This window comes from Lissotriton helveticus, chromosome 8 (genome assembly GCF_964261635.1).
Source record: "Lissotriton helveticus chromosome 8, aLisHel1.1, whole genome shotgun sequence".
In the NCBI taxonomy this organism is placed as follows: domain Eukaryota; kingdom Metazoa; phylum Chordata; class Amphibia; order Caudata; family Salamandridae; genus Lissotriton; species Lissotriton helveticus.
In genome coordinates, this window is record NC_136069.1 from 804,399,893 (window position 1) to 804,423,379 (window position 23,487).

Consider the following 23,487-nt stretch of genomic DNA (forward strand, 5'->3'; position numbering starts at 1 on the left):
AGCGGCTGCGTTTCAGGAACAGCCCCTGCATCACAGATTGGACATTTTTGCTCTCTGCTTTGTTAGTATGAGTTGAAGAAAATCTTGATAATAAAGTACGCTTTGTTAGCTGTGCCATTCAAAAACCTTAGTCTGCTATCTAAACCCAGCGGTTGAACCACGTATTCCAGCATTTTAAATGAACAAATATTAATCATGTTAGCATACAACCATACCCATATTGTATGTAACATAAAAAATACATATACAAGCTATGCTATACACTTCAAGATATGTCAGTACTGTCCTGTAAAGGCAGACCTGGGACCACGTTACACAATAAGCACATTTTCATTGTTTGCGGGGTGCACTTTTTTAAAGGTGTGCCTGGCATAAACAATGAAAATGCGCCCTATTACGAAGAATGCTCTACCCCCCAGGGCAGCAACGAACTTGCGCTGTCTCCAGGACAGCGCTGTCAGGTGAAAAATGGAACAGCTGCTTTACAGCGGCTCCATGTTTTCACAGTGCCAGAGGCAACCCGCCTGCACTTTGAAAGGTGGATTAGAGATACCCTTGCAGGCGGGCGCAGTCAGTTTACTGCACACGCCAGCAAGGGGATGTCTGGGGGGTCCATGGGACCGCCTTTCTCCCTTCCAGAGGGCTGCTCTCAGGGGGTGCACTGACAGTGCTCCCCCTGACGGCTTCTTTGCCTCTGCACCAACGTTTGTAATATGGGGCTGGTGCAGAAGAAAGGGATTTCCTCATTTGCAGGGGCACTACCCCATGCAAACAAGGGAGCCCCCCTGCAGATAGTGCTGGCGCTTTTTGTGCGCCAGAGCTATAGGCATTACAGAAGGGCTGCACAAGCGTCCTCAGCCTCTTCTGTAACACCAAAGTGCCCTGGGTTCACGCAAAGCAGACGCCTGTTGCGCCCCCAGGGCACTTTCTGTAATACTGCCCCTGGTCTTTCCATAAGGCGAGGTAAGACAACAGCCTAATGGCGCTACCTACTGTTGATGTTATTACTGTATTTTTGAAGTATCTGGGAACTCTGTTGGAGCATTGAAAAACCTTTCACCTGGTGCTAATCACCGCCCCTCTTATAAACTCCTTTTTTTACACACACCACAGATGCTAGGATCTGGGGCTCACTCAGTTTTCAGGTTCTTTTTAGGTCTCGCCTAGCGATGCAGCGCCATGCGTTACTCACGTAAGCGAGACTTATTGTTGCCGGGTAGCTTAGCGAAGTGGGACAGGAGAGGTGCACAAGTGTGTAAATACATTGGAGACATGAGCTGTGAACGCGCACTTCTAGAGACGTGAGCGTGTACGGCGGCATCTGCAAGCGAGGGCCGCGGGTGCGTGCAAAGGATGGCAGTCTGTTTGGCGCCGGCACTTCACTATCGGGCTAGCGGGAGTGCAGGATTTTGCAGCGCAGTTCCCAATTCAGGTAAGGTGTTGCATTGATTATCAGGCCGCAGTGCACTTAGTGCCCCCAGGCCATGACACTGCCCTGCCCAGCTCGTGCAAGCCGTCTCGCGTGGCCTCACCGTCTCTCGCTCGCGCAAGCCATCTCGCGTGGCCTCACCATCTCTCAGCAGCAGGGTGATCACTTAAAGATCTTGCGGTGAGTCGTGTGCTTCTCCTGGTGTGGCGCAGTCTCTGGCCAAGATTGTATTGACTGCTGATAGGCGATGGGAACGACTTGCAGGGAAAGTTAACTTTTCCTCTCAAGCAAATATTTAACTCAGACTAAGTATTTTGTGTTCTGCTTAAGCTGCTCTGGGCCCTGACCGCAGCTCAGGTATTTGCAAGTGTGTGTGTTCGGGGTAGGGGAGGGGGTCTGGGGTAATGCAGAGAGGAAGTGTTTGTGGATTGCCCCCTTGCACACCTTGCCTTTCAACAGACCTTATGTTCCAAATGTCGCCCCAGGCTCTTGCCACTGAAGCCCTGTGTGTATTGAAGAAACCCAGACCTCTTCTGGTGTTAATTAGGGCCGTTTGACAGGCTATACAATGACTGACGTCACGTGCCCCTCCCATCAGTGTTTAACCCATAACGCTGAGCCCCCATCGCCTTCACCTTGTTCCCTGTTCTTTAGGCCGCAGCAAACTCTTGCCGTCCTCCAGGCAGCAGGACGTACATTTTAGGCTCCCGATGCGGGTCACTGATCGCTCCTGGCCCGGCTGTACCTCCGGCGCAGTGAGGCATAAGCTATACACCAGTATGGAGGCTCAATGGGATGCCCGGTCTCCAACGCTCACACAGGCCACCCTGCCCCAAGCGCCGGACTCGGGTAGCCCACGTTCCACCTTTGTGTCTCTGTGTGCCTCCCCAATGGTGTTTGTTTTTCTTCTTGCTTTGGGCGATTGACCGAGGTATCTGATGTGGGGGTGGGAAGGTTGCGCATCAAAAAGAGAACCCCATATCAACAGCAGTCTCCTCCGGGCCTCTGCTTTTCACTGCATACTTACTATTTTTAGAAATAGAAAAAAAACGGCGTTATCCAAATTTGGAAGCCTTTTCTATCAAATGTAAAATACTTTTTCTTACTCCAGCATCCCCCGGTCATCCTGCGGATTAGAGTTTTCAGATGGTTTTAGGAAGTGCTTGAAACAATTTAAGTGGTAAACCAAGGCCTCGTGTACCAAATCCCATTGCCTGGTGGTACATAAATGGCGCCAACCAACTCCACCCCGTAGCCGCATAGGTGCACAGATTGGCTGATAGGCAGGCGTCATGCCAAGGGTGCTGGTAATTTTAAATGGGAGGAAATGAACAGGCCAGCCTTTATTTTGTTTGTAATGCGGAGATTAGGGTTAAACTCCGGGATGATGAAATTCTTTAAATAGAAAGGAATCTGGCTTCCTGTTTAATCCAGGCAGTTCTCTGGGAACCACAGTCCTGCCTGCGCATTGTGTGCGTGCACGCACCTAGAACTTGCACCCTGCACACCTGGGGCTTACTTAGAAGTTGGCGGACTGATACTCCAAAAAAAAGTGACAGATTATCTTTACAAGTGTCGTAAAATATTATCGGGGCCACTTGAATTATGCGGAAGTAGAGGATACATTTATGTGGCATGGTTTACAATAATATGCCGACAAGAAAAGGTACATTATGCAGTGGAGTCCAGTGTTGTCAGTATACTTGGGTGGCGGTGGCGGCGTGTGCTGTCGCCTCAATCTTTGTACCCTCTGTGTTGGTGGCGGTATCATGGTGCTCTCTGTGGTGGTAGTCTGCTGGCATGCAGAGCGGCCTTTCTTTTGGCAGGCGCTGCCATTTTCTTTGTTTTGTGCGCTCTGTGGTGGGTGTATACCAGTATACAACACACCCATTCCCTCTGCTGATGCGGTCAGTATTTTTGTGCGCTGTGGTGGTAGTGTGGGTGCATAAGTGTTGCTGTGGTTGTAGAACTGCTATCTGACAGGAACAGGTTAGTGTTAGATTCCTTACCCTAGAATATCCCCAGGCGTCAGACTGGATATGGAAAGTTTTGCGTAGCAGTACCCCTGCGCGTCGGTAGGTGTCGTCTGCGGATCCGCATCCGTCGTCAGAGTACTTAGACGCCACCCTCGCGCGCTGGCGTTAGTTCTTCTTTTTTCCGCGCCAGCAAGCGCAGATATGGGAAGAGCAGTACTCCTTAGTCACTGACTAACTTTTTTCGATCTATTTTAGATCTTCTCGAGTCGTTTATCGACTCCGGTGCCGTTAGGGATGCCCGGGTTCAAGCCCTGTGACGACTGTAGCCGACTGATGTGGGTTACCGACCCCCACCGACGGTGCCTTAATTGCCTCGGGGCCGACCATGATGACAAGTCCTGCCCTTACTTCCGGGCCTTGACAGCGAAAGCTAGGCGGGAGCGGTCCCGTAAGCGACTCGAGAGCTGGCAGTCGGCCACAGTCATCACAGCTCGGCGAGTCGACACCACTCGTCGGGTTCAAAGTCCTCAGGTAAGTTGAAGCACAAGAAGTCGAAGAAGCGACATCGCTCTTCTGACTCCCCCCGACGCTCGCGGGGCGCGGCCGGGGGTTCGGGCGAGACCGCCCACGCGGCTCCGCTGGAGCCACAAGCGCCGCGTCCAGCTCCACTCCCACCAGTCCCTGGGCTGAACGCGACGCCGGAGATCAGCTCCTTCCTCACGGCCATGAGGTTGCGCTTCTCTCCGTCGGGTCCCGTCAAGGTGCCTTCGGGCCTCGTCTGGCAGCCCAAGCGGGCCGGCGGCTTCGGCCCCGGCGCCGTCGGGTGCTTCGGCCCCGGCGCCGTCGGCGACTTCGGTCCCGAGTCCGCAGGGCTCCTCAGGATCCAGGCCTGAATCCTTGTCGACGCCGGTCGACCTTATGACCCCTTCGCCTGCGTCGTCACCAAGGGTGTCGCCCCGGCACCATCCTCGGACACTTTGCCCAACACTGGTTTCGTCTCCCCTCCTACCGTGGCTACGGAGGAAGGAGCTGCATACAGCGTGGTGTTGCCTCGGGCAGCCAAGGCCATGGCTCTTGAGCTCCCAGTTGCGACCGTGAGGACTAACCTCACTGAGGTACTCAAACCGCTGGCAAGCTCCTCGGAGCCTCTCCTGCCGTTCAACGAGGCCCTCACTGACGTTCTGTTGGGCACCTGGTCCAAGCCCTCCACAGGCCTCCCTGTGGAAAGGAACGTGGCCCGACGTCACCGCCCGGCTCCGGGCGACCCCAGTTTCCTGTCCGTTCACCCTACCCCTGAGAGTCTGGTGATCCAGGCCTCAACTTCCCAGACCACATTCCCGACCACCCCTCTGGATCGGGAATCCAAAAGGTACGATCAGTTTGGTAAGAAGCTGTTCTCCTCACTGAGTTTGGGGTTGCGGTCTGTCAACACCGCCTGCCTTTTGGGCCGTTACTCTCACTCTTTGTGGGATACGGTTGCGGAAGTGCTGCCGCAGTGCCCGGCGGAGGTCCAGGCAAAACCTACCTAGGCCCTCGCGGAGGGAAGAGACGCAGCACGATATTCCATTCGGTGTGAACTGGATACCACGGACTCGCTAGGCAGGGCAATTGCAACGACGGTGGCGGTTCGCCGCCACGCCTTGCTGAGGTCCGCCAACTTTTCTGGTGATGTCCAAGCATCCCTTATGGACATGCCCTTTGATGGCCGTCGCTTTTTTGGCGACAAGGCGGACAGCGCACTGGAACGTTTTACGGACTCCAGGGCTACGGCCAAATCCTTGGGCCTCGGCCAACGCCAGCAGACTTCCGCCTTTCGTGGCCAAGGAAGGGGCGCCCCCTCACGTCCAGCTAGCCACAGGCCGCAGAACCCACCTCAACGCGGTCACGGACGTGGTAACCGGCTTGGCGGTGCCGGGGGACACAGGCCAGGCCAGTCCACACCCTCCCTGCATTATCGGCCTCAAAATCCTCCTAGTCTGAGTTTTCATGCCCAATCGACGCCAGTGGGGGGCAGGGTTCGCCATCACCTCCTCCACTGGCGCTTCATCACATCGGACAGGTGGGTGCTGCAAATCGTCCGAAGGGGCTACTCCCTCCCCTTCGAGGCGACCCCTCCAGCCATGCCACTGCAGTACCACCGCATGTCGGGGGATCACTTGCAACTTCTGTAGAAGAAAGTCACGGCGCTCTTGGCCAAGGGGGCCGTCAAGCGCGTTCCTGGGCCAGAAGTAGGACGTGGTTGCTATTCCCACTACTTTCAGGTACCCAAGAAGGGCAAAGGGGGCCTACTCCCTATCTTGGATCTAAGGAGCGTCAACGGCTTCCTTCGAAAGGAGAAGTTCAAGATGCTGACTTTTGCTCAGGTCCTAGCTGCCCTGGACCCAGAAGACTGAATGGTAGCGTTGGACTTGCAGGACACGTATTTCCACATCCCCGTCCTGCTGGCCCACCGGCGATACCTGCGGTTCACGGTAGGCCACAAGCGCTTTCAGTTTACCGTGCTCCCCTTCGGCCTTACCAGCGCCCCACGGGTGTTCACGAAAGTGATGGCAGTGGTCGCAGCTCATCTGCGCAGATTAGGGGTTTCAGTCTCCCCCTATCTCGACGATTGGTTGTTGAAGGCGGGCTTGCCTCAAACAGTCGTCTCCCACCTCTAGACTACGGCCGACCTCCTGCACTCACTGGGGTTCTCCATCAACGTGCCAAAGTCACACCTGTGTCCTTCTCAGAAGCTCCTCTTCATCGGAGCGGTTCTGGACTCAGCGCAGTTTCAGGTTTATCCTCCCGAACAGCGGGTTTGGGATAGTCAGGCTCTGATTCCGGTCTTTCAGCCTTTATCCCGAGTCTTGGTCAGTTTGACGCTGTGGCTCCTGGGGCTGATGGCCTCCTGCATCCTACTGGTGCATCACGCCCGGTGGCGGATGCGGGCTCTGCAGTGGGACCTGAAGTTTCAGTGGGCACAGCATCAGGGCAACCTATACGACTACGTCCGGATCTCGGTGGGCACTGCGAAACAGTTGCAGTGGTTGTTCACGCACCGCAATTGGGTCAGCGGCAGGTCTCTCTCCCTTCCCCACCCGGAGCACGTAGTGGTGACAGATGCGTCCCTCCTGGGTTGGGGTGCCACATGGGAGTGAGGGAGATAAGAGGCCTCTGGTCTCCGGCGGAGTCCTGACTCCACATCAACCTTCTGGAGCTGCGGGCAATCTGGCTTGCACTGAAAGCATTCCTTCCCTCTGTCCGGGGAAGTGTAGTGCAGGTGTTCACAGACAACACCACCGCCATGTGGTACTGCAACAAACAGGGCGGGGTGGGGTCGTGGACCCTTTGTCAGGAGGCTCTGCGCCTCTGGACATGGCTGGAACACCAGGGCGTCACCCTGGTGGTTCAACACCTGGCAGGTTCCCTGAAGGCCAGGGCGGACGAACTCAGCCGCCGGTGCATGATGGATCACGAATGGCGTCTGAACCCGGACGTGGCGCAAGGCCTCTTTCGGCAGTGGGGAGAGCCTGGGTTAGATCTATTCGCCACCGAAGAGAACGCGCAATGTCATCAGTTCTGCGCGTTGGAATTTCCAATGCGGCACTCGCTCGGAGACGCTTTTCGTCGCGAGTGGAGCTGCAGTCTGTTGTATGCCTTTCCGCCTATACCACTTCTGCCCAGAGTGCTGAAGAAGATCAGGCGCGGCCGGGCCCAAGTCATCCTTGTGGCTCCGGACTGGGCACGAAGATACTGGTATCCCGAGCTACTCAACATGTCAGTCGATCCTCAGATTCGTCTGCCTCTTCGGGAGGACCTTCTGTCACAGCAGCAGGGGACGGTCCTCCACCCGAACCTGTCCAGCCACCACCTCCATGCGTGGAGATTGGGCGACGGCAGTTGAGGCCATTTGACTTGCCTCCTGAAGTATGTGATGGGATTCTGGCAGCCAGGCGTCCCTCACAAAATCTGTATACGCCTGCAGGTGGAACAAATTTGTGGCATGGTGCACAGCAAGGGCTGTGGATCCTCTCTCTGCCCCCCTTTCAGAGGTTCTCCTCTTCCTTTTTTCTCTTGCCCAGCAGGGCTCTGCTCTGGGCACTCTTAAGGGCTACCTCTCTGCCATTTCTGCCTTCTTGAGGCTTCCTGATCAGCCTTCTCTTTTCAAGTCCCCTATTGTTAATAGATTCTTGAAGGTCATCACGCACATGCTCCCTCCTGTTCCTTTGGTGATGCCTCAGTGGGACTTGAACCTTGTTCTTACATTTCTGATGTGTGCTCCTTTCGAGCCACTACACAATTGCCCTCTTCGTCTTCTTACTCTTAAGACTGCATTCCTGGTTGCCATCACCTCTGCCAGGAGTGTGAGTGAGCTCCAGGCTCTTTCTTCTAAGCCTCCTTTCCTTTCTGTCCATCTGGACAAAGTTGTTTTAAAAACCCGTCCTCCTTTCCTGCCCAAAATAGTTACGGCCTTTCACATCGGGCAGTCCATCACCTTGCCCACCTTCTATCCACCTCTGCATCCTTCTAAGGAGGAAGAGAGGCTCCACTGTCTGGACCTAAAACATGCGATCTCCTTCTACCTAGATGGCACACGCCAGTTCTGGGTGGACGACCAGCTCTTTGTTGGTTACGTGGGCGCGAAGAAGGGGCGGGCGGTGCACAAACGGACCATCTCTCGATGGGTCGTGTTGTGCATCAAGGTCTGTTACTCCTTGGCTAGAAAAGATCCTCCGGTTGGGCTGAGGGCCCATTCCACTCGGGCCACGGCGGCTACTATTGCCCTGGGTTTGGGAGTCCCCTTGCAGGACATCTGTCAGGCAGCTACGTGGGCCTCGCTGCACACGTTTGCTAGAAACTACTGCCTGGACAGCCAAGTCCGGAGAGATGGCTTTTTTGGCCGTTCCGTTCTCCAGGACTTTGTGGTGTGATCTTGGTCCGCAGACCCACCACCGGGGTTGGTATTGCTGGGGTATCTATTCTAAGGTAAGGAATCTAACACTAACCTGTTTCTTTCAGATGCACAAGTTACTTACCTTCGGTAACAATATATCTGTAAGAAACAGTAGTTAGTGTTCGATTCCTTACCGCCCCACCCATCCTCCCCGTTCTGCGGACCGATATCTAGGGTTAAGGTATTTCCCTTTGAGGGCCCTAGTTTTATGGCACCAGTGTCGGTCTCTGACTTGGCTCTGCGTTCCTGGCGCGGAAAGCTATGTACAAGAACTGAAATCAGCGCGCGAGGGCGGCGTCTAAGTACTCCGACAACATCATCCCGGCGACCACGACGACGGACGCGGAGCCGCAGACGACGCCTACCGACGCGCAGAGGTACTGCTACGCAAAACTTTCCGGATCCAGTCTGATGCCTGTGGCTATTCTAAGGTAAGGAATCTAACACTAACTACTGTTTCTTACAGATCTATTGTTACCGAAGGTAAGTAACTTGTGCGTTAGTCCTGCTGGGTTGGACACCACTACCCCACTTTGGCTGGTTTAGCAGCACTACTGACTGTTGTCACTGCCCTCTGTTGGTAGGATGATGTATAAAAGCAGCAACACCTAACCATGTCAGCTGTCTCTGTGCTGCTGATGATGGCCCTGGGCCGCTAGGTGTTGCTGCTGTGTGCGAACACAGAGGCGTGATTGGCGATGAAGTCCTAGTTGTTTCATCAACTAAGGCGACCCCGGCAAGCTGCTCAGGCTGTGGTGGGTGGGGGTCAGGTCAGAGCACACGCTTTTTGCTCTGGAATGCAGCATGTGCCACTTACATGAGAAGCTACGGAACACAGTATGCAGCGCCTGTGCTATTCACACTTCCAACTGATTTCATTCTGAAAGCTGGTTGTCTGCATTTTTAGGTCTCGTGACCTCTCAATGCGCATGCGCATTGAGAGAAGCGAGACTATAGGGCTTTAAACAAAGCTTACCTAACTGTGGCGATTTGGTGCTGTGCCCGTGCGCTTTTAGGTCAATGCGCAAGCGCATAGACCTAAAATGCGCGTGCACAGCATCAAATCGCCAGCCATCTGTTGCCCAGCTTGGTGCCGCTCCACCCCCTGCCGGATCAAAGGCTTTCACGGCCGGCCGGCCGTGCTTTCAGTTTACATCCGCTTGGCCGGCCGTGTCTCCTTATTTGACTTGTTATTTCTGTCCAGCTGTTCTCAAAGTGTTTGATATACCATCGATCAGAATAATACCTGTGAAAGCACAGCATTTGTAAGTAAGCCCCTGTTGCTTTAACACAGACAACTTGGATTTAGCAGCGTTTTGACACACGGGCTGAGACATTTTTATACAGCGTTTGTAAGTTTGCATGTTTCACAGGCATTTGACTTTACCGCTCTCGCTCTGGGTACATTTTCTCCTGTTTTCTTTTACATTTCATTGGCACTTGTCAGGCAAAACTCACCAAGTATTATTTTTTGGTGCCCGATCTTTATTTTTTTCCACCACTGCAGTTCGCTGCTACCAGCATTCACTTCTTCACATTTTTCCTTCCGGGCTTTTCACCCTTGTAAAGCTTACGCGACTTCCATCTTTCACCCACGCTCACACTGGGAATGGCCGTTCAAGCCAGCATGATTTCAGCTCATTTGACCGCTCTCGCTCTGGGTTTCACCTTTTAGGGTTCCTCGCTTGTATTTTCCAACTATCGTCGTGAATTGCACAGATGTAACTTCATAACTCTCCTCTTTTTTCATCTGACTCGACTGCACTTTCAATTAAACTTTATTGATGCATGTCCACCATATCACTTGTTAAATCTTCGACTCTCGGGAACGTTGTGACGTTTTTATTTTTACTTTTGAGGGAACTTCACTCAATCCTTTGATCCACTCTACTGGTTGTATTGTACTTTTTTGATCAAAAATTTCACAGCTCGTGTTCACCCCATTACTCACCGGAAATGTATTCACCGAGTCTACTTGCTAGGGGACTTTCTGTTCACTGCTACCAGGGCCTATTGGATGTCAAAAATTCACCACTTCTTGACACACACGGCACCTGTCGTATTTAAGCTGCGCTTCACATTTCCATGCCCAAAATTACCAACACAGTTCCATAATATTTGGGTCCCCAATTTCGCCGCCCACCACGGAGGTATGAGAAACCATGAACTTAAACAATTACACCGTCAGTGCTGGTGTGTACAGTTTTATGCTTAACGCGATACATACACTTTCGCACAAGGCAACCTTCGCCTTTAGTGAATACTTGTCAAAAAGCCCTTTCAAAAAGAAATTACGTTAAAGTGCGCCTAGACCAAATTAAAGGTCGGGTAAGAAGCTCAGCAGTAAAAAAAAAAGCAAATGGGGTGACGTGCACTGCTGCTTTTACTGAAGCGTTGTTATGGACAAGTTAAACACACAAAGATTCAGTATAACCATTGCAAGCCCGGTTCTGGAATCAAACTTTCCTTTATACATTTCTGTCACTGTCTGGTTCCCTGTGCAGTTTCATGAATGTGTACTGCCACAGTCATCCCCCAGCATGCGCTGTGCCAACAAGCCTTTGAAGTGAAGCACTTCAAAGGTATCCGCTCCCCCCGCCCCCTGCTTCACACGTCTCACGGCAGCCAGGCCATCTCGTATTTCTCCTCCCACGTTAGAGCTATATCTTTGGCGCTGCATGAGTTCTCTACCTCACTTTAAGTATCTCGGGCTGCCAAAACAGGCTGAACTCTCTAGCTATGTTAATTTATCATTAACTTTAATATAGCTCAGACTGTGGCGTCATTGACGTCAAAGCGCTTAACATACATTGAGGTGTATTCGCAAGGAATCACATTTTACACATAGCTGTTTCCACGAAGTTTAGCAAATATATATAGTCAGAAGGCATGGGGCTGGCATGTGGGGTTTCCCAACATCAACTACTTCAAACTTGGGAGTCATGTAAGAAGCTGTGGCCCCAGTTCCCAGAGGAGCCGCCACAACTCGATGCACTCCAAAATCTACTGTCAAGACCGTCCCACGCGAAACTGGTCTCTAGACTGTACAATTGTATGCAAGAGCAAGCCCCGATCACTGTGCCTGCGGCCAGACAAGCTTGGTCTGCAGACCTGGACGACCCCCTCACTGATGACATGTGGGACTACTGCTGTGCACAACTCACGGCACTGTCTCCAAATTATAGGTTAAGACTGGTCCATTTTAAGTTCCTGCACCGGTACTACCGCACGCCGATACTGCTACATCGCATGGGCATCCGGACAGATGCATCGTGCTGGAAATGTGGTGGGGCGGATGCGTCCTTCCTGCATGTGGCATGGGACTGCCCTAAATTAAATGAGTACTGGTCGGCCGTCTTCGCGGCCATTAACCAAATTCTACACAGGACTGACGAGCCTACTCCGCTCAAGGGCCTGTTGGGTTATGTAAGAGACACCGAGCCTGGTGACCGGAAACTGCACGCGTTACTGCTCCTTTACGCAAAACGCCAGGTGGCGATAAACTGGGGCCGCAGGACCTTGCCTGCGTTTGTGGCGTGGATTAAGGACGTGACTTATGGCCAGACGCAGCTCACGCATTACTGGGAGTCAATGCCCACCGCTTCCAGACCTAAAGACATTTGGGAGCCGTTCCTTCAGTGGGCCAGGGAGCGGGCGGGATCTGCTACCTCCGAGGATTCCCCTGACGTGGGCGTTTCTGATGACATGGGTTGAGGGCCTCCCACCGTGTACACCCTTTCTCCAGTGGATTACTTACTGCCTGGGCGGATGTGCCTCGGGGCTGTGGGACGCCCTACTCCTGCCCTTGCTGGTATCTACCAAGTGCTCACCCGACCTAGCAATATGTCCCCTTCATTGATCGCGCGACTCACCATCCTGCCTGTGTCCCGTCCCCGCCCTGCGGGGGATACATGGGATACTCCCGCCACTGCCCCTGTTACATGTTGACATCCTTATTAAGCTGCCTGACCCTAATACTCACAGCCCTGCATCTGCCTGATGTGATATGTGTTTCTGCTTCCGCTATGCACCAGGTTTGTTGTTTCCCTCGGGTTGTTGTGGGGGTTTGGGAGAAAAGGTGTCCGCGGACGAGTCTATGCTGAGCTGATGTTTAACTGAGCCACGGCTGTCGCGCTCGTCAATCTGATGGGGCGACGCCATGTGTTTGGGTGATATTGCCTGTCTGCGGCACCCTAAAAAATGTAAGACTGTTTGCCTTGTTGTTGTTGCACTGTATGTCTGCATACCTTAGACTGTTTACAGGCATCTCCTGATGATGCATTGCCCGTTATGCTGCAAGATTCCTTGAAATATACCTGCCATTGAATACCATCTGTAAGCATCGCGGCCTGCCTCCGGGTTGTTGGCATGACGCAGTGTAACTTTTCTTTGTGTCTAATAAATGTCTTACACAATAAAAAAAAAAATAAAAAAAAAAAAAAACGACTTCAAACTTACCGAGGGCAGGACGCGTGTTTCAATGTAATTGTTGCTGCGCATTTTGTTGCCACAGGTCAGCTCGAATGAGCAAGACTGTGATCCTCGGCAAATTTCAGGGTCTGTTGCTAATACCGCACTGTTAACTTTATTGTCTAGTTATGTAGGTTCCCACACATCCTTGTTCTTGCAAATCGCCGAGGACAGCCAAAGTAGTTGAAATCTTACTCCCGGGGGCAATTAGTTAAACTGCTTCCTTATCAGCTCGTTAAATCCAGTAAAGTTCTGCCTCACTCGAGGAACAGTTGAGGCCGAGCCACTGACGCGCGGTACTTGAATTCTGCTAAAGACATTTCGTTGCTGAATCTTACGAAACAGATGGCGTTGTGTCATGTCCAAGTGTTGATCAAATGATTGGTTAGTTGACAACAACAGAGTAGAAAAGAGCGGTATTACCTTATTCTTAAACGCACGCATTGGTACACAACAGCCTGGAACCAACCTGTAGGTTTCAATCTCACATAAACTGACTCAGGATTTCATCATTGATGGGCACTTTCAACAAATTGTATATATGAATACGTAGGATTAATCCTACGTATTCATATATACAATTTGTTGAAAGTGCCCTTCAATGCTAGGTCCTTGTTGTTGAATTACATGTTGATTGGAGGGTGGCCTGGCATTGAGTTTCCCTCTGCAGCTCCTTGTTGAATTTCAGTATTTCATCATGCCAATGTTGATACATTTGAATGAGTGTTTTAATGTTTTTTGTAAAAGCACACAGATACTCAGAGGGAGTATTATACCACCTATTTACATGTATTATTCTTGTCAGATAGGGAAGCAGAAAAAACCGCACGGCTACTCAAAGGGAAACAGGATGGGAACAAAATTGACATAAAGGAAAAATATTGCGCATTTAACTTCGGCAAAGATGCATTTGCTGTTCCCACTCTTCCCCGCCCTCCTGCTCCCTGCACAGATGTAAAACAGATAATTAAGGAAGCAGTGCACCTTATTTTTGTTACAGTAAACAGTAATAGACGGCCCCTTGCTTTACTCGTGCGAGCTTAAGGTTTAGCCGAGTGGCCGCGCGCCGTCTGTGACAGAAGCCTCCTCCTCCTCCTCGAGTTCAGCTTTTCGTCTAATGATACCGGACATCAATGTGTTCTCATCCCAATTTGCAGACTCCGCACACCACTCCTGCACATCCACCGCCACATCCACTGCCACATCCACTGCCACATCCACCACCACATCCACCACATCCACCACACCCACCACCACCACACCCACCACCACTACATCCACCACCACATCCACCACAACCACCACCCCATCCACCATCCACCATCCACCACCACCACCACCGCATCCACCACCGCATCCACCATCACCACATCCACCACCTCCACCACCACCACATCCACCACCACATCCAACCCCACATCCACCACCATCACCACCACATCCACCACCATCACCACCACCACCATACCCCCCCAGATCCACCACCACCACATCTATATGTGTGTGGCTCTGTGTGTGTACCACCACCGCATCCACCATCACCACATCCACCACCACCGCATCTACCACCACATCCACCATCACCACCACACCCACCATCACATCACCTCCACATCCACCATGACATCCACCGCCACATCCACCACCACATCCACCACCACCACATCCATCACATCCACCACCACCGCATCCACCACCACCACACCACTACATCCACCACCACATCCACCACAACCACCACCCCCACTACCGCATCCACCACCACCACCGCATACACCATCACCACATCCACCGCATCCACCACCACCGCATCCACCACCACATCCACCATCACCACCACATCCACCACCACCACCACATCCACCATCACCACCACATCCACCATCACCACCACATCCACCATCACCACCACATCCACCATCACATCCACCATCACATCCACCACCACATCCACCACCACCGCATCCACCACCACATCCACCATCACCTCCACATCCACCATCACATCCACCACATCCACCACCACATCCACCACCACCACATCCACCACATCCACCACCACCACATCCACCACCACTTCCACCACCACCGCATCCACCACCACATCCACAGCATCCACTACCACCACCACATCCACCACCACCACCACATCCACCACCACCACCGCATCCACCACCACCACTTCCACCACCGCATCCACCACCACCACATCCACCACACCCACCACATCCACCACCACATCCACCACCACTTTCACCACATCCACCACCACCACATCCACCACATCACCACCACATCCACCACCTCCACCACATCCACCCCCACATCCACCACCATCACCACCACATCCACCATCACCACCACATCCACCACCATACCCCCCAGATCCACCACCACCACATCTATATGTGTGTGGCTCTGTGTGTGTGTAGGTGCAAATGCAATGTTCTTGGATTTTCGTCACAATAAAATACACTGAACATAATCTTCACAAAAGTTATTTACAAACGTTTAAGCTATTGCCATTATAAATTACAATAACTTTTATTTAAGTATTAATTATTTACAAAATTAAAAGCCATTGATATTTGTAATATCAATACATCTAAGTCACGTAAATACAACACACATTGCATTACAAATGCTATAGGTGTCACATTTGCAAAAGTTAAAACTATTGACATTTTAACTGACAAAGCTATTAATTTTTCTACTTTCAAAACCAACACATAAATAAAAAAAGTGTCATTTTCAATACCAATAGCTCAAACTTTCCTAATGCGAGACCTATTGCATTTCCAATGCTTGTTTGTTGGGGTACTATTTTCAGCATCAGTTGGCAATCATGGTATCTGTTCTGCAACAGAAAACACACTTGGCAAAACATCATATTAATCCATAGCTATAGGGAGTGGCAGTAGTTGATAGCATCTTATCCCACGTGCAGAGACTGTATTTCCTATAACACATTTGCCCCACTATCACATACTAACATTATAAATAACCTTGTATATATTTATTGCTTTTAAAACAAAATAGATAAAAAACAATGCCATTTACAATACCAGCAACTTTAAACTTTGCTACTGCGAGACCTATTGCATTGCAAATCCTTGTTTCTTTGATGTTTGTGATTCCGAGCTTGTTTCTGCCTCTCTTCGTACGAGTGAACTGTAATGCCTCAACAATTCTCTCTAGACTTTACCTGTGACCCGCTGAAAACTTGCCCACTCACCTGTGATTTCAAGCAAACATATTATTTCGTGATGAATACTGCAGAGGTCTAAGCAAAGTTCTCTCCCTAGGAGAATCTCTGAAGCATAAGGCGGATGTTTGCCCCCAGGTAACTAAAAAAAAAAGAGAAAACTCCTGGGTAAAAGAATCCACAGCATTTCCTTTAGCTGTAGCCTTTTCCTGATTTGTGACGTTTTGTGAGGAGAGAGAAATTCTAGGTGAAAACTAATAATGCTGTCATGTAATATAACTTGTTATGTCTTGCACTTTGAAGCTTCAGACGGTGGTTATAGGTGATCATTAATATCATTTTTGTCATTATACTTACTTATACTTACATGTGTTCTTGCTGCAGCTTTGAATCATGTTGACAACATCGTACTAGATAATAGCTGGATTGTTAAACAGTTGTCAATTAAACAGTTTTTATCCCATTTCCAGTCTCCAAAAATGGAAAACATTTTATTGAATCACTCAAACAAGTACAATGTTGTGTCATTAAATGCTTTTGTTTTAACCTCATCTACTCTTTTTTCACTAGGTGGCAGAAGGGCAGGAAATCTGTGTAATTGAAGCTATGAAGATGCAGAACAGTATGACGGCTCTCAAAACTGGCAAGGTACCATATGTTTGTTCTTGAAAAAAGCTAAAAAAAGATTTAGGAAAAGTGCCAAAAAACTACCAACTGCAGTTACAAGACATTAATCCATAAAATGGATTAATGCTTAAAATTGCAGTTTCCACATTCCTAGCGTAATCCTTTAGGAATACAGCTCTGATGGAGTGCTGCTGGTGTTATGACCTCCTTAGAACTGCCCGGTTTCTAAGGATATTAGGGTAGCTGGACTCGGACATCTTCGTCAGCATGGTCCGCGTGGATGCGTGTTTCCGATAGATCATTCACAATTGAATTTCCAGGCTGCTTACAATATGATATAGTACCCCATCACATGACATTGCTGGAGGTATTGTTGCTACAAATAATGATTTCGCCTGGATGGATTGTCTTCTTTAGGCTGTCCCGGATACAGGCTGAACAGCACAGCAAATAATGATGCAACTATACAAATAGCTAATTCTTACTAAGTGTTATTATGGGTGTGCACAATTCACATAATTCGCTTTTGCTTAATTAAGGTCAAATTACACATAATTACCTGAAATGCAAATCTTGTCATTTTGCGCTATATTTTACAGTGAAATGGCCCTCTCGCAAATTTTTGGTGCAGTGATACATCTATACAGCACTCTGAAGAACACCTGTTCACATTCTATTGTTCCTGTGTGTTTGCAGTAAATGTTTACTATGAATGGCGTGTAATTGTGTGAATGGCGTGTAACTGGCACGCCTAATCCCTCAGAACTCTCGGAGGAAGAAGTGGCTGACCTACACAGTGGTTACGACTCAGCCTTGACCAACCCATGCCCCTCAGACCTGAGGGAAGTACTCCCTATTGACATGTTTCCATCTAACCCTAGCAGATCTGCTACCCGCCGCACCAGAGGGGTGGTAAAAAGCAACCTTGCTAGAGTTCCCATTTCTGCTTCTACCCTTGACACTCACTCCGGCCCGTCCCTAGCTGGCCTCCTAATAAATTGCCGGTCAGCTGTAAAACATGCATCTGATGTCGCCGACCTCATCCTGAGAGACAAATTGGACCTAGCAATTGTGACTGAAGCATGGCTCAAGGAATCCTCATCGCCATACCTAGACCTCCTTGTCCCACCCAACTATAACATCGTAAGGATGGACAGGCACTCAAAGAAAAAAAGGGGGTGGCATTGCTTGCATCTACCGCTCCAACCTCCTGGTCACGGAACTGCCGGTGGACCCTACAGACTCCTGCGAATACCTTGCACTCTCTATCTCCAACAACACTTCACAGCTGTGCAAACTACACATCTTTTATCACCCCCAGGCAAGAACGACACCTTTACGGACCTCCTCATGGAAATCATCACATCCAAGATTTCTCCAAACCCGAATGACATCTTCCTTGGTGACTTCAACTTGCATTGGAACGACCCAAAGGATCTTCAGGTCACTGCCATTAGAGACTTCTAAGCCTGCTCCCTCCCTCCCTACTCATTCGAAAGGTGCCACCCTAGACTGGATCATTGCTAAAGAAGCAGCGATCAAACTTATCTCTATTGACCATTGTGATTGGTCTGACCACCACGCCATCACCTTCCTCCTGCCCAGCACCCAACAGACATGGACACCTCAACCTGTGATTCCCAAACGAAGGATTAGAGACACCAAGAACCTTGATCACGAGAAACTGGCTGCGCGTTGTGAGACCGACCCCCTCCCCCCGTTCAGTGCACTTCGGTCGGCAACCTAGCTGATCATTACTCTTCTACCATATCCGACATTCTCGACGACCTGGCACCACTAAAACTAAAAAGAACCCAGATCAAAGACCGAAATCCCTGGTTCAGAAGATCCCTTAACAACGAGAGGAGATCCCTTTGACAGACTGAACGTAACTGGAAACAACACCCTTCAGCAGCACATCTAAAACTTCTCCGCCAGACCAGAAATGCCTACAAAAAGAAAATCCTCAACTCAAAAAAATAATTCTTCAGAACAGAACTGGAGAACGCCAAAAATTGACCTCGCAAGCTGTTTGACTTGGTCAAACACCAATCCAACAAACTAGCGAAAACCTCCAAAGAAATACCGAAACCCCTAATAACAAGTGAGGAATTCTCCTCCTTCTTCTGCGACAAAATCTCTGCTCTAGGTAACATACTCAAATCTGCAACTCAACACCAAAATCAAAATCTGACAGCTCTACCTCTTCACCCCGCGTTGTCCTCCCAAACCTCTTCCAAAAACCTAGCACACGGGTCCAATTTTAAAATCTATGACGAACACTCTATCTCGAAAATTCTTGCCTCCTTAAACCCGAACAATCACTTCAATGATCCTCTCCCATCTAACTGCCTAGCTGCAGCCTCTCATGCCATCATCCCTTCCTGGACCGCAATAATCAACGCCTCCCTCCTCCAAGGCTCAATTCCGGGCTCGCTTAAGGCTTGCCAAGTTGTCCCCATCCTAAAAACACCTACGCTAGACCCTGCTTGTGCTGAGAACTATAGACCCATTTCTAACATCCGACTCCTAACCAAAGTTCTGGAAAAATTGTACAACAGCAAATGAGCCTACACATCAACAAATGTCACCTTTTAGATGACTTCCAATCCGGGTTCAGATCAGGTCACAGCACGGAAACCACCCTCCTCCACATTGTAGATGACGCTCGCCAAGCCCTCGACCAAGGCAAAACCTGTCTCCTAATCCTCCTAGACCTTTCCTCTGCCTTAAACACGGTTAACCACCAATTTCTCCTGGAACGCCTAAAACTCAGGATGGGGTTCGAGGCCACCGTTCTTGAATGGTTTAGATACTTCCTCCATAACCACACACAGAGAGTCGTCCTCAACGGTAATCTATCCGCCCCTTTTCCGGTCACAGTAGGAGTTCCCCAAGGATCAACCCTCTCACCTACCTTCTTCAACCTTTACCTTGAACCTCTCACCGAGGTTCTACGTGCCGCTAATATCTTCTACCATATTTACGCCGACGATACACAAATCTACATGAAAATCTCTTCCCCGGAGGACATTTTCCACTGGCTCACCGCCAACCAGCTTAATCTCAACGCAAATAAAACTGAATTCCTTCTGATCTCTCTACCCAAACCCAATCCAGACATCCAGGGATGGATCAAGACCATCTCAGCATTAAAGTGCCCTCCTTTGACTCGGCGAAATCCCTTGGAATATCCCTGGACGGCAGCCTGAACATGCATGGTCATATAAACTCGATGGCCAAAACTGCTAGATTCCACCCGAATTACCTAAGAAACCTGAAACCCTTCCTCGATGTGTCCGACCTTAAAACGCCAGTACAGGCACTAGTCATTTCCAGATTAGAATATGGATGCGGTACTCTTGCAGGGCTACCCAAAAATCTCTGGCCCCTTCAAAAGCCTGCCTCAACATCGCTGCCAGACTACTAACTGGATCAAAGAAATTCGACCACATCTCTCCCCACCTCAAAGCGCTGAACTGGCTTCCCCTAGAGGCCAGAATCCAATTTAAACTGGCCTGCATTACTCACAAAGCTCTTTATAACAACTCCCCTGCATTTCTGGCACAAAAACACGTGGTATCAGGTGGACCCAGAAACTCCCGTTCTGCCAAAGACCTACTGCTGAAACCTGCACGCTTCCGGAAAAAAAAAACTACAACCGGGCCTTCACTGGGGCTTGCGCCAACGATTTGGAACTCTCTCCCACCCGCCATCAGAAGACTTCCGTCCTTGGCAAACTTTAAGAAGGAGACAAAAATCTTCTTAATGGGTAAATACCTTGCCTAACGAACACGTTACATTATTATCTTTCTATGGACGATACCCATTCCTGCACTCCTGGGCATTCCCCCAAGAGCTGAGACTATGTACTTATCTGTACAATATATCTACCTGTTTTAATTTCCTTCCCACATGTATCCGGGACTTTGACTACTTGTTTCCTTGCATTATGTATCCCTATTTTACCCAATTGATCCCTCCCTTCCCTTTGCTTTGTACACCACCCCTTAATACTGTAAAGCGCTCTGATACCCTCACGGGTCTGGTTCGCGCTCTATAAAACTATTAAATAAATAATAAGTGGTGTAATGCCATAATTTCTGGAATTTTGCGTAAGAAGCTGCACATGCAGTAAGATAACTGGGACGGAACCATTCATCAATAAAGGGCAGATGGCTGACACCACGCGAACTGTCATATTTTTGTATGAATAAAAAATAGCTTTAATATAGATTTTTGTTGATGAGGTTCTCTCACCAATGAAAGTACACCCAACCCCTCTTCTGTAAAATGTAAAATGGCCAGTTTTCTTGCCAGTAATTTTCATTTCATGTCCTAGGAGGTGAAAGATTGCACTCACTCTGCGTAACATTCTCCTTAATGCCACATGGTACCAACTTACGGAAGTCGTTATTTTCGGATGGGCAAAAATTATCATGGATTCTTGTGTGCTTCTCAGTGTGTTTTGTCTTGATTATTCAAGTGTTCTATATTATTTGCAAGTGCAGGTACCTTTGGATAACCAATTATTTTGCATTAGGCAAGTCGCCATCCAGCTTTCCCTCCTTCCCGGCTTGCTGGAAAAACAACAACGTCTTTAAAGTAAAGCAGCGCCTTTAACATATAATATTTGTGTGTCATTATGAGCATCAATTCGCAGGCACATGTTTCTCCCTTACATTTGTCACCACCCTTTCATCGCCCAGTTCCTGCTCAACCCCCAGGCGCCCCTTTATCAGCAAGTCACAAGGATCGGTTGAATGCCGCGTTCATGTTCTCTTTCCCACATTGGAGGGGCATTTTTATTGTTCTTTGAGAATTTCAAAAACGTATAGCGTGTCTTTGCCCCATGCCATTCACAGTAGCCTTCATTTATTGCAGTAGTTGCATAGGGATGTTTTTCGATGGCTCGCCAGGTTACCCCATTTCTTGCTCGGAAATTCCATTTAGTGAGTTCCCTGTGCCTGCTGTGCTTGTATTTTGCTCGGGTATCTGAAAAAACAATATTTTGAGTGAGCCCTGACTTGTTATAAACCCTGTTCTTCTACACTTAGGTGAGAGAGATTCGGAACTGGGGAAGGTAACTGAGGTAGCACACCCTGCAACTACAGGTGTAAGGGTCTCCCTCCCTGCTCCGCAGCCCTCCACCATCTATTAAGGATGTTAACCCTTTTGGCATATTTGCTGATCTCTCTGTGACAGAAACTCTTGAGTTACAAGACACAGAAACCTATAGCACCAGACAATATAGTCTTTCCAGATAAGGCATTGACAATACGTTGTTGTCAGCCCAGCCTGGAATTTAGCTTTCTTTTCATTCAGGCTTTGACCAAAACAAGTAAAATACACCTATGTCATAGTATTAGGTCTCTGCTGGCGTTGGAGCGCGCATGGGCTTCTTGCCTCGAGACAAGGGGACTCAAGCCCCGCCCCTCCTGTCCATTAGGTAGTGTCAGCGTTTATGATTAAACGCTGGCTTCCCATTGGAAAGGAAGGTTTTTCGTTGCCTCCTTTTCGCTTTTTCCCGGACAGGCTCGCCTGATTCCTGGCTGCTGTGAAGACTTTTCTTACCTGCTTGTTTATTTAACAAGCAGATAAGAAAAGTCTTCACGACAGCTGTGAAGTAGGCACAGAGCTCAGAGGCGCACGGGGTCACGGTTCACTTTCTGTCTCCCTCTGTTTTTCTTTCTCCTCGTCTATTCTTCCTTCTTCTCCATTTCATTCATTCTTCCTGTCTGGCTGCTTTTCTCCACGCCTCTTATTTTACCCCTTCCCTTTTGCCTCTTTTATTACGTCTGTATCGTTTCCCTCTCCTCCCTTCCTGCGCTCTCTTCCATCCCCTCCTCTCTTTCTTCTCATCTTTGTCCTTTTATCTTTCTCTCATGCTTCCCCTTTGTCTTTTCTCTTTAATTGTTTTTTTCCTTCCGTTTCCCCTTTTCTCCCACTCCTTCCCAGTTTTCTTTCATTGCTGTCTTCCTAATCAACTAGCTCTAACCGTCCCTCTCTTCTTAGTACATTTTTGTCTCTATGTAGCCCCCAAACACACACACTCTCTCTCTCTCTCTCTCTCTCTCTCTCTCTCTCTCTCTCTCTCTCTCTCTCTCTCTCTCTCTCTCTCTCTCTCTTTTTCTCTCTCTCTCTCTTTTTCTCTCTCTCTCTTTTTCTCTCTTCCTTCCTTCAGCCCCATGTCCAGGTCAGTGCACCGCCGCTCTGGGGCTGGACTCTGCCCCGGCCCTACCTCCTGCTCTCTACACATGCTCCAGTCCAGTTCTTCCGAGACATCCCCCGCTCTCCTAATGCCCTTCCCAACCTTTGGGCAGGTGAGGTTGTCCAATCAGCGTGCCCCTCTCAGGTACTGCACTATTTGTACTGCTCAGCACGGATCCCCTCGCGGACTGGCTGCTGGGGGCCCGAGGAGAGTGGTCCTACTGTGCTCCTTCATCCCTGCCAGCAGCAGAGACAGCAGACAGAGAGCCGCAGCAGCTGCAGAGACTGCTTGCACTGCAGCGAACGGCAGTTCTGCTGGGCACCTGCAGTCACGCAGCGCTATACCTCCTGCAGGAGCTGCAACAACTACAGAGAGCTGCAACAAGAGACACCACAGACAACTCGAACCACCGACTCCTGCACAACTGCAGAGACTCACAGCAGCCACAGAAGTCTGCAAGCATCAGAGAAGTGTGCCTGGGCTACAGGGACCCACAGTAACCACCGACCGCTACATGGACCCACAGTCCTACAAGAAGGTACCTACACTATCCACAGAGACCTGCAGCACACCACAGAAGTAAGCGCAGGGAGGCCTCTGGGCGCTGTAGAGGCGTACGACTATTACAGGAAGCCA

General features: G+C 49.8%; 1 protein-coding gene across 1 annotated transcript in view; it reads left to right on the top strand.

The window, feature by feature from the left end:
• The window catches only part of PCCA (propionyl-CoA carboxylase subunit alpha), a 2,354,189-nt gene that overhangs the window by 2,200,273 nt on the left and 130,429 nt on the right, over positions 1–23,487 (top strand). The window contains exon 23 of the mRNA XM_078657621.1: positions 16,584–16,661. Coding sequence (XP_078513747.1) covers positions 16,584–16,661 — 78 coding nt within the window. The remainder of the gene's footprint in view (positions 1–16,583; positions 16,662–23,487) is intronic.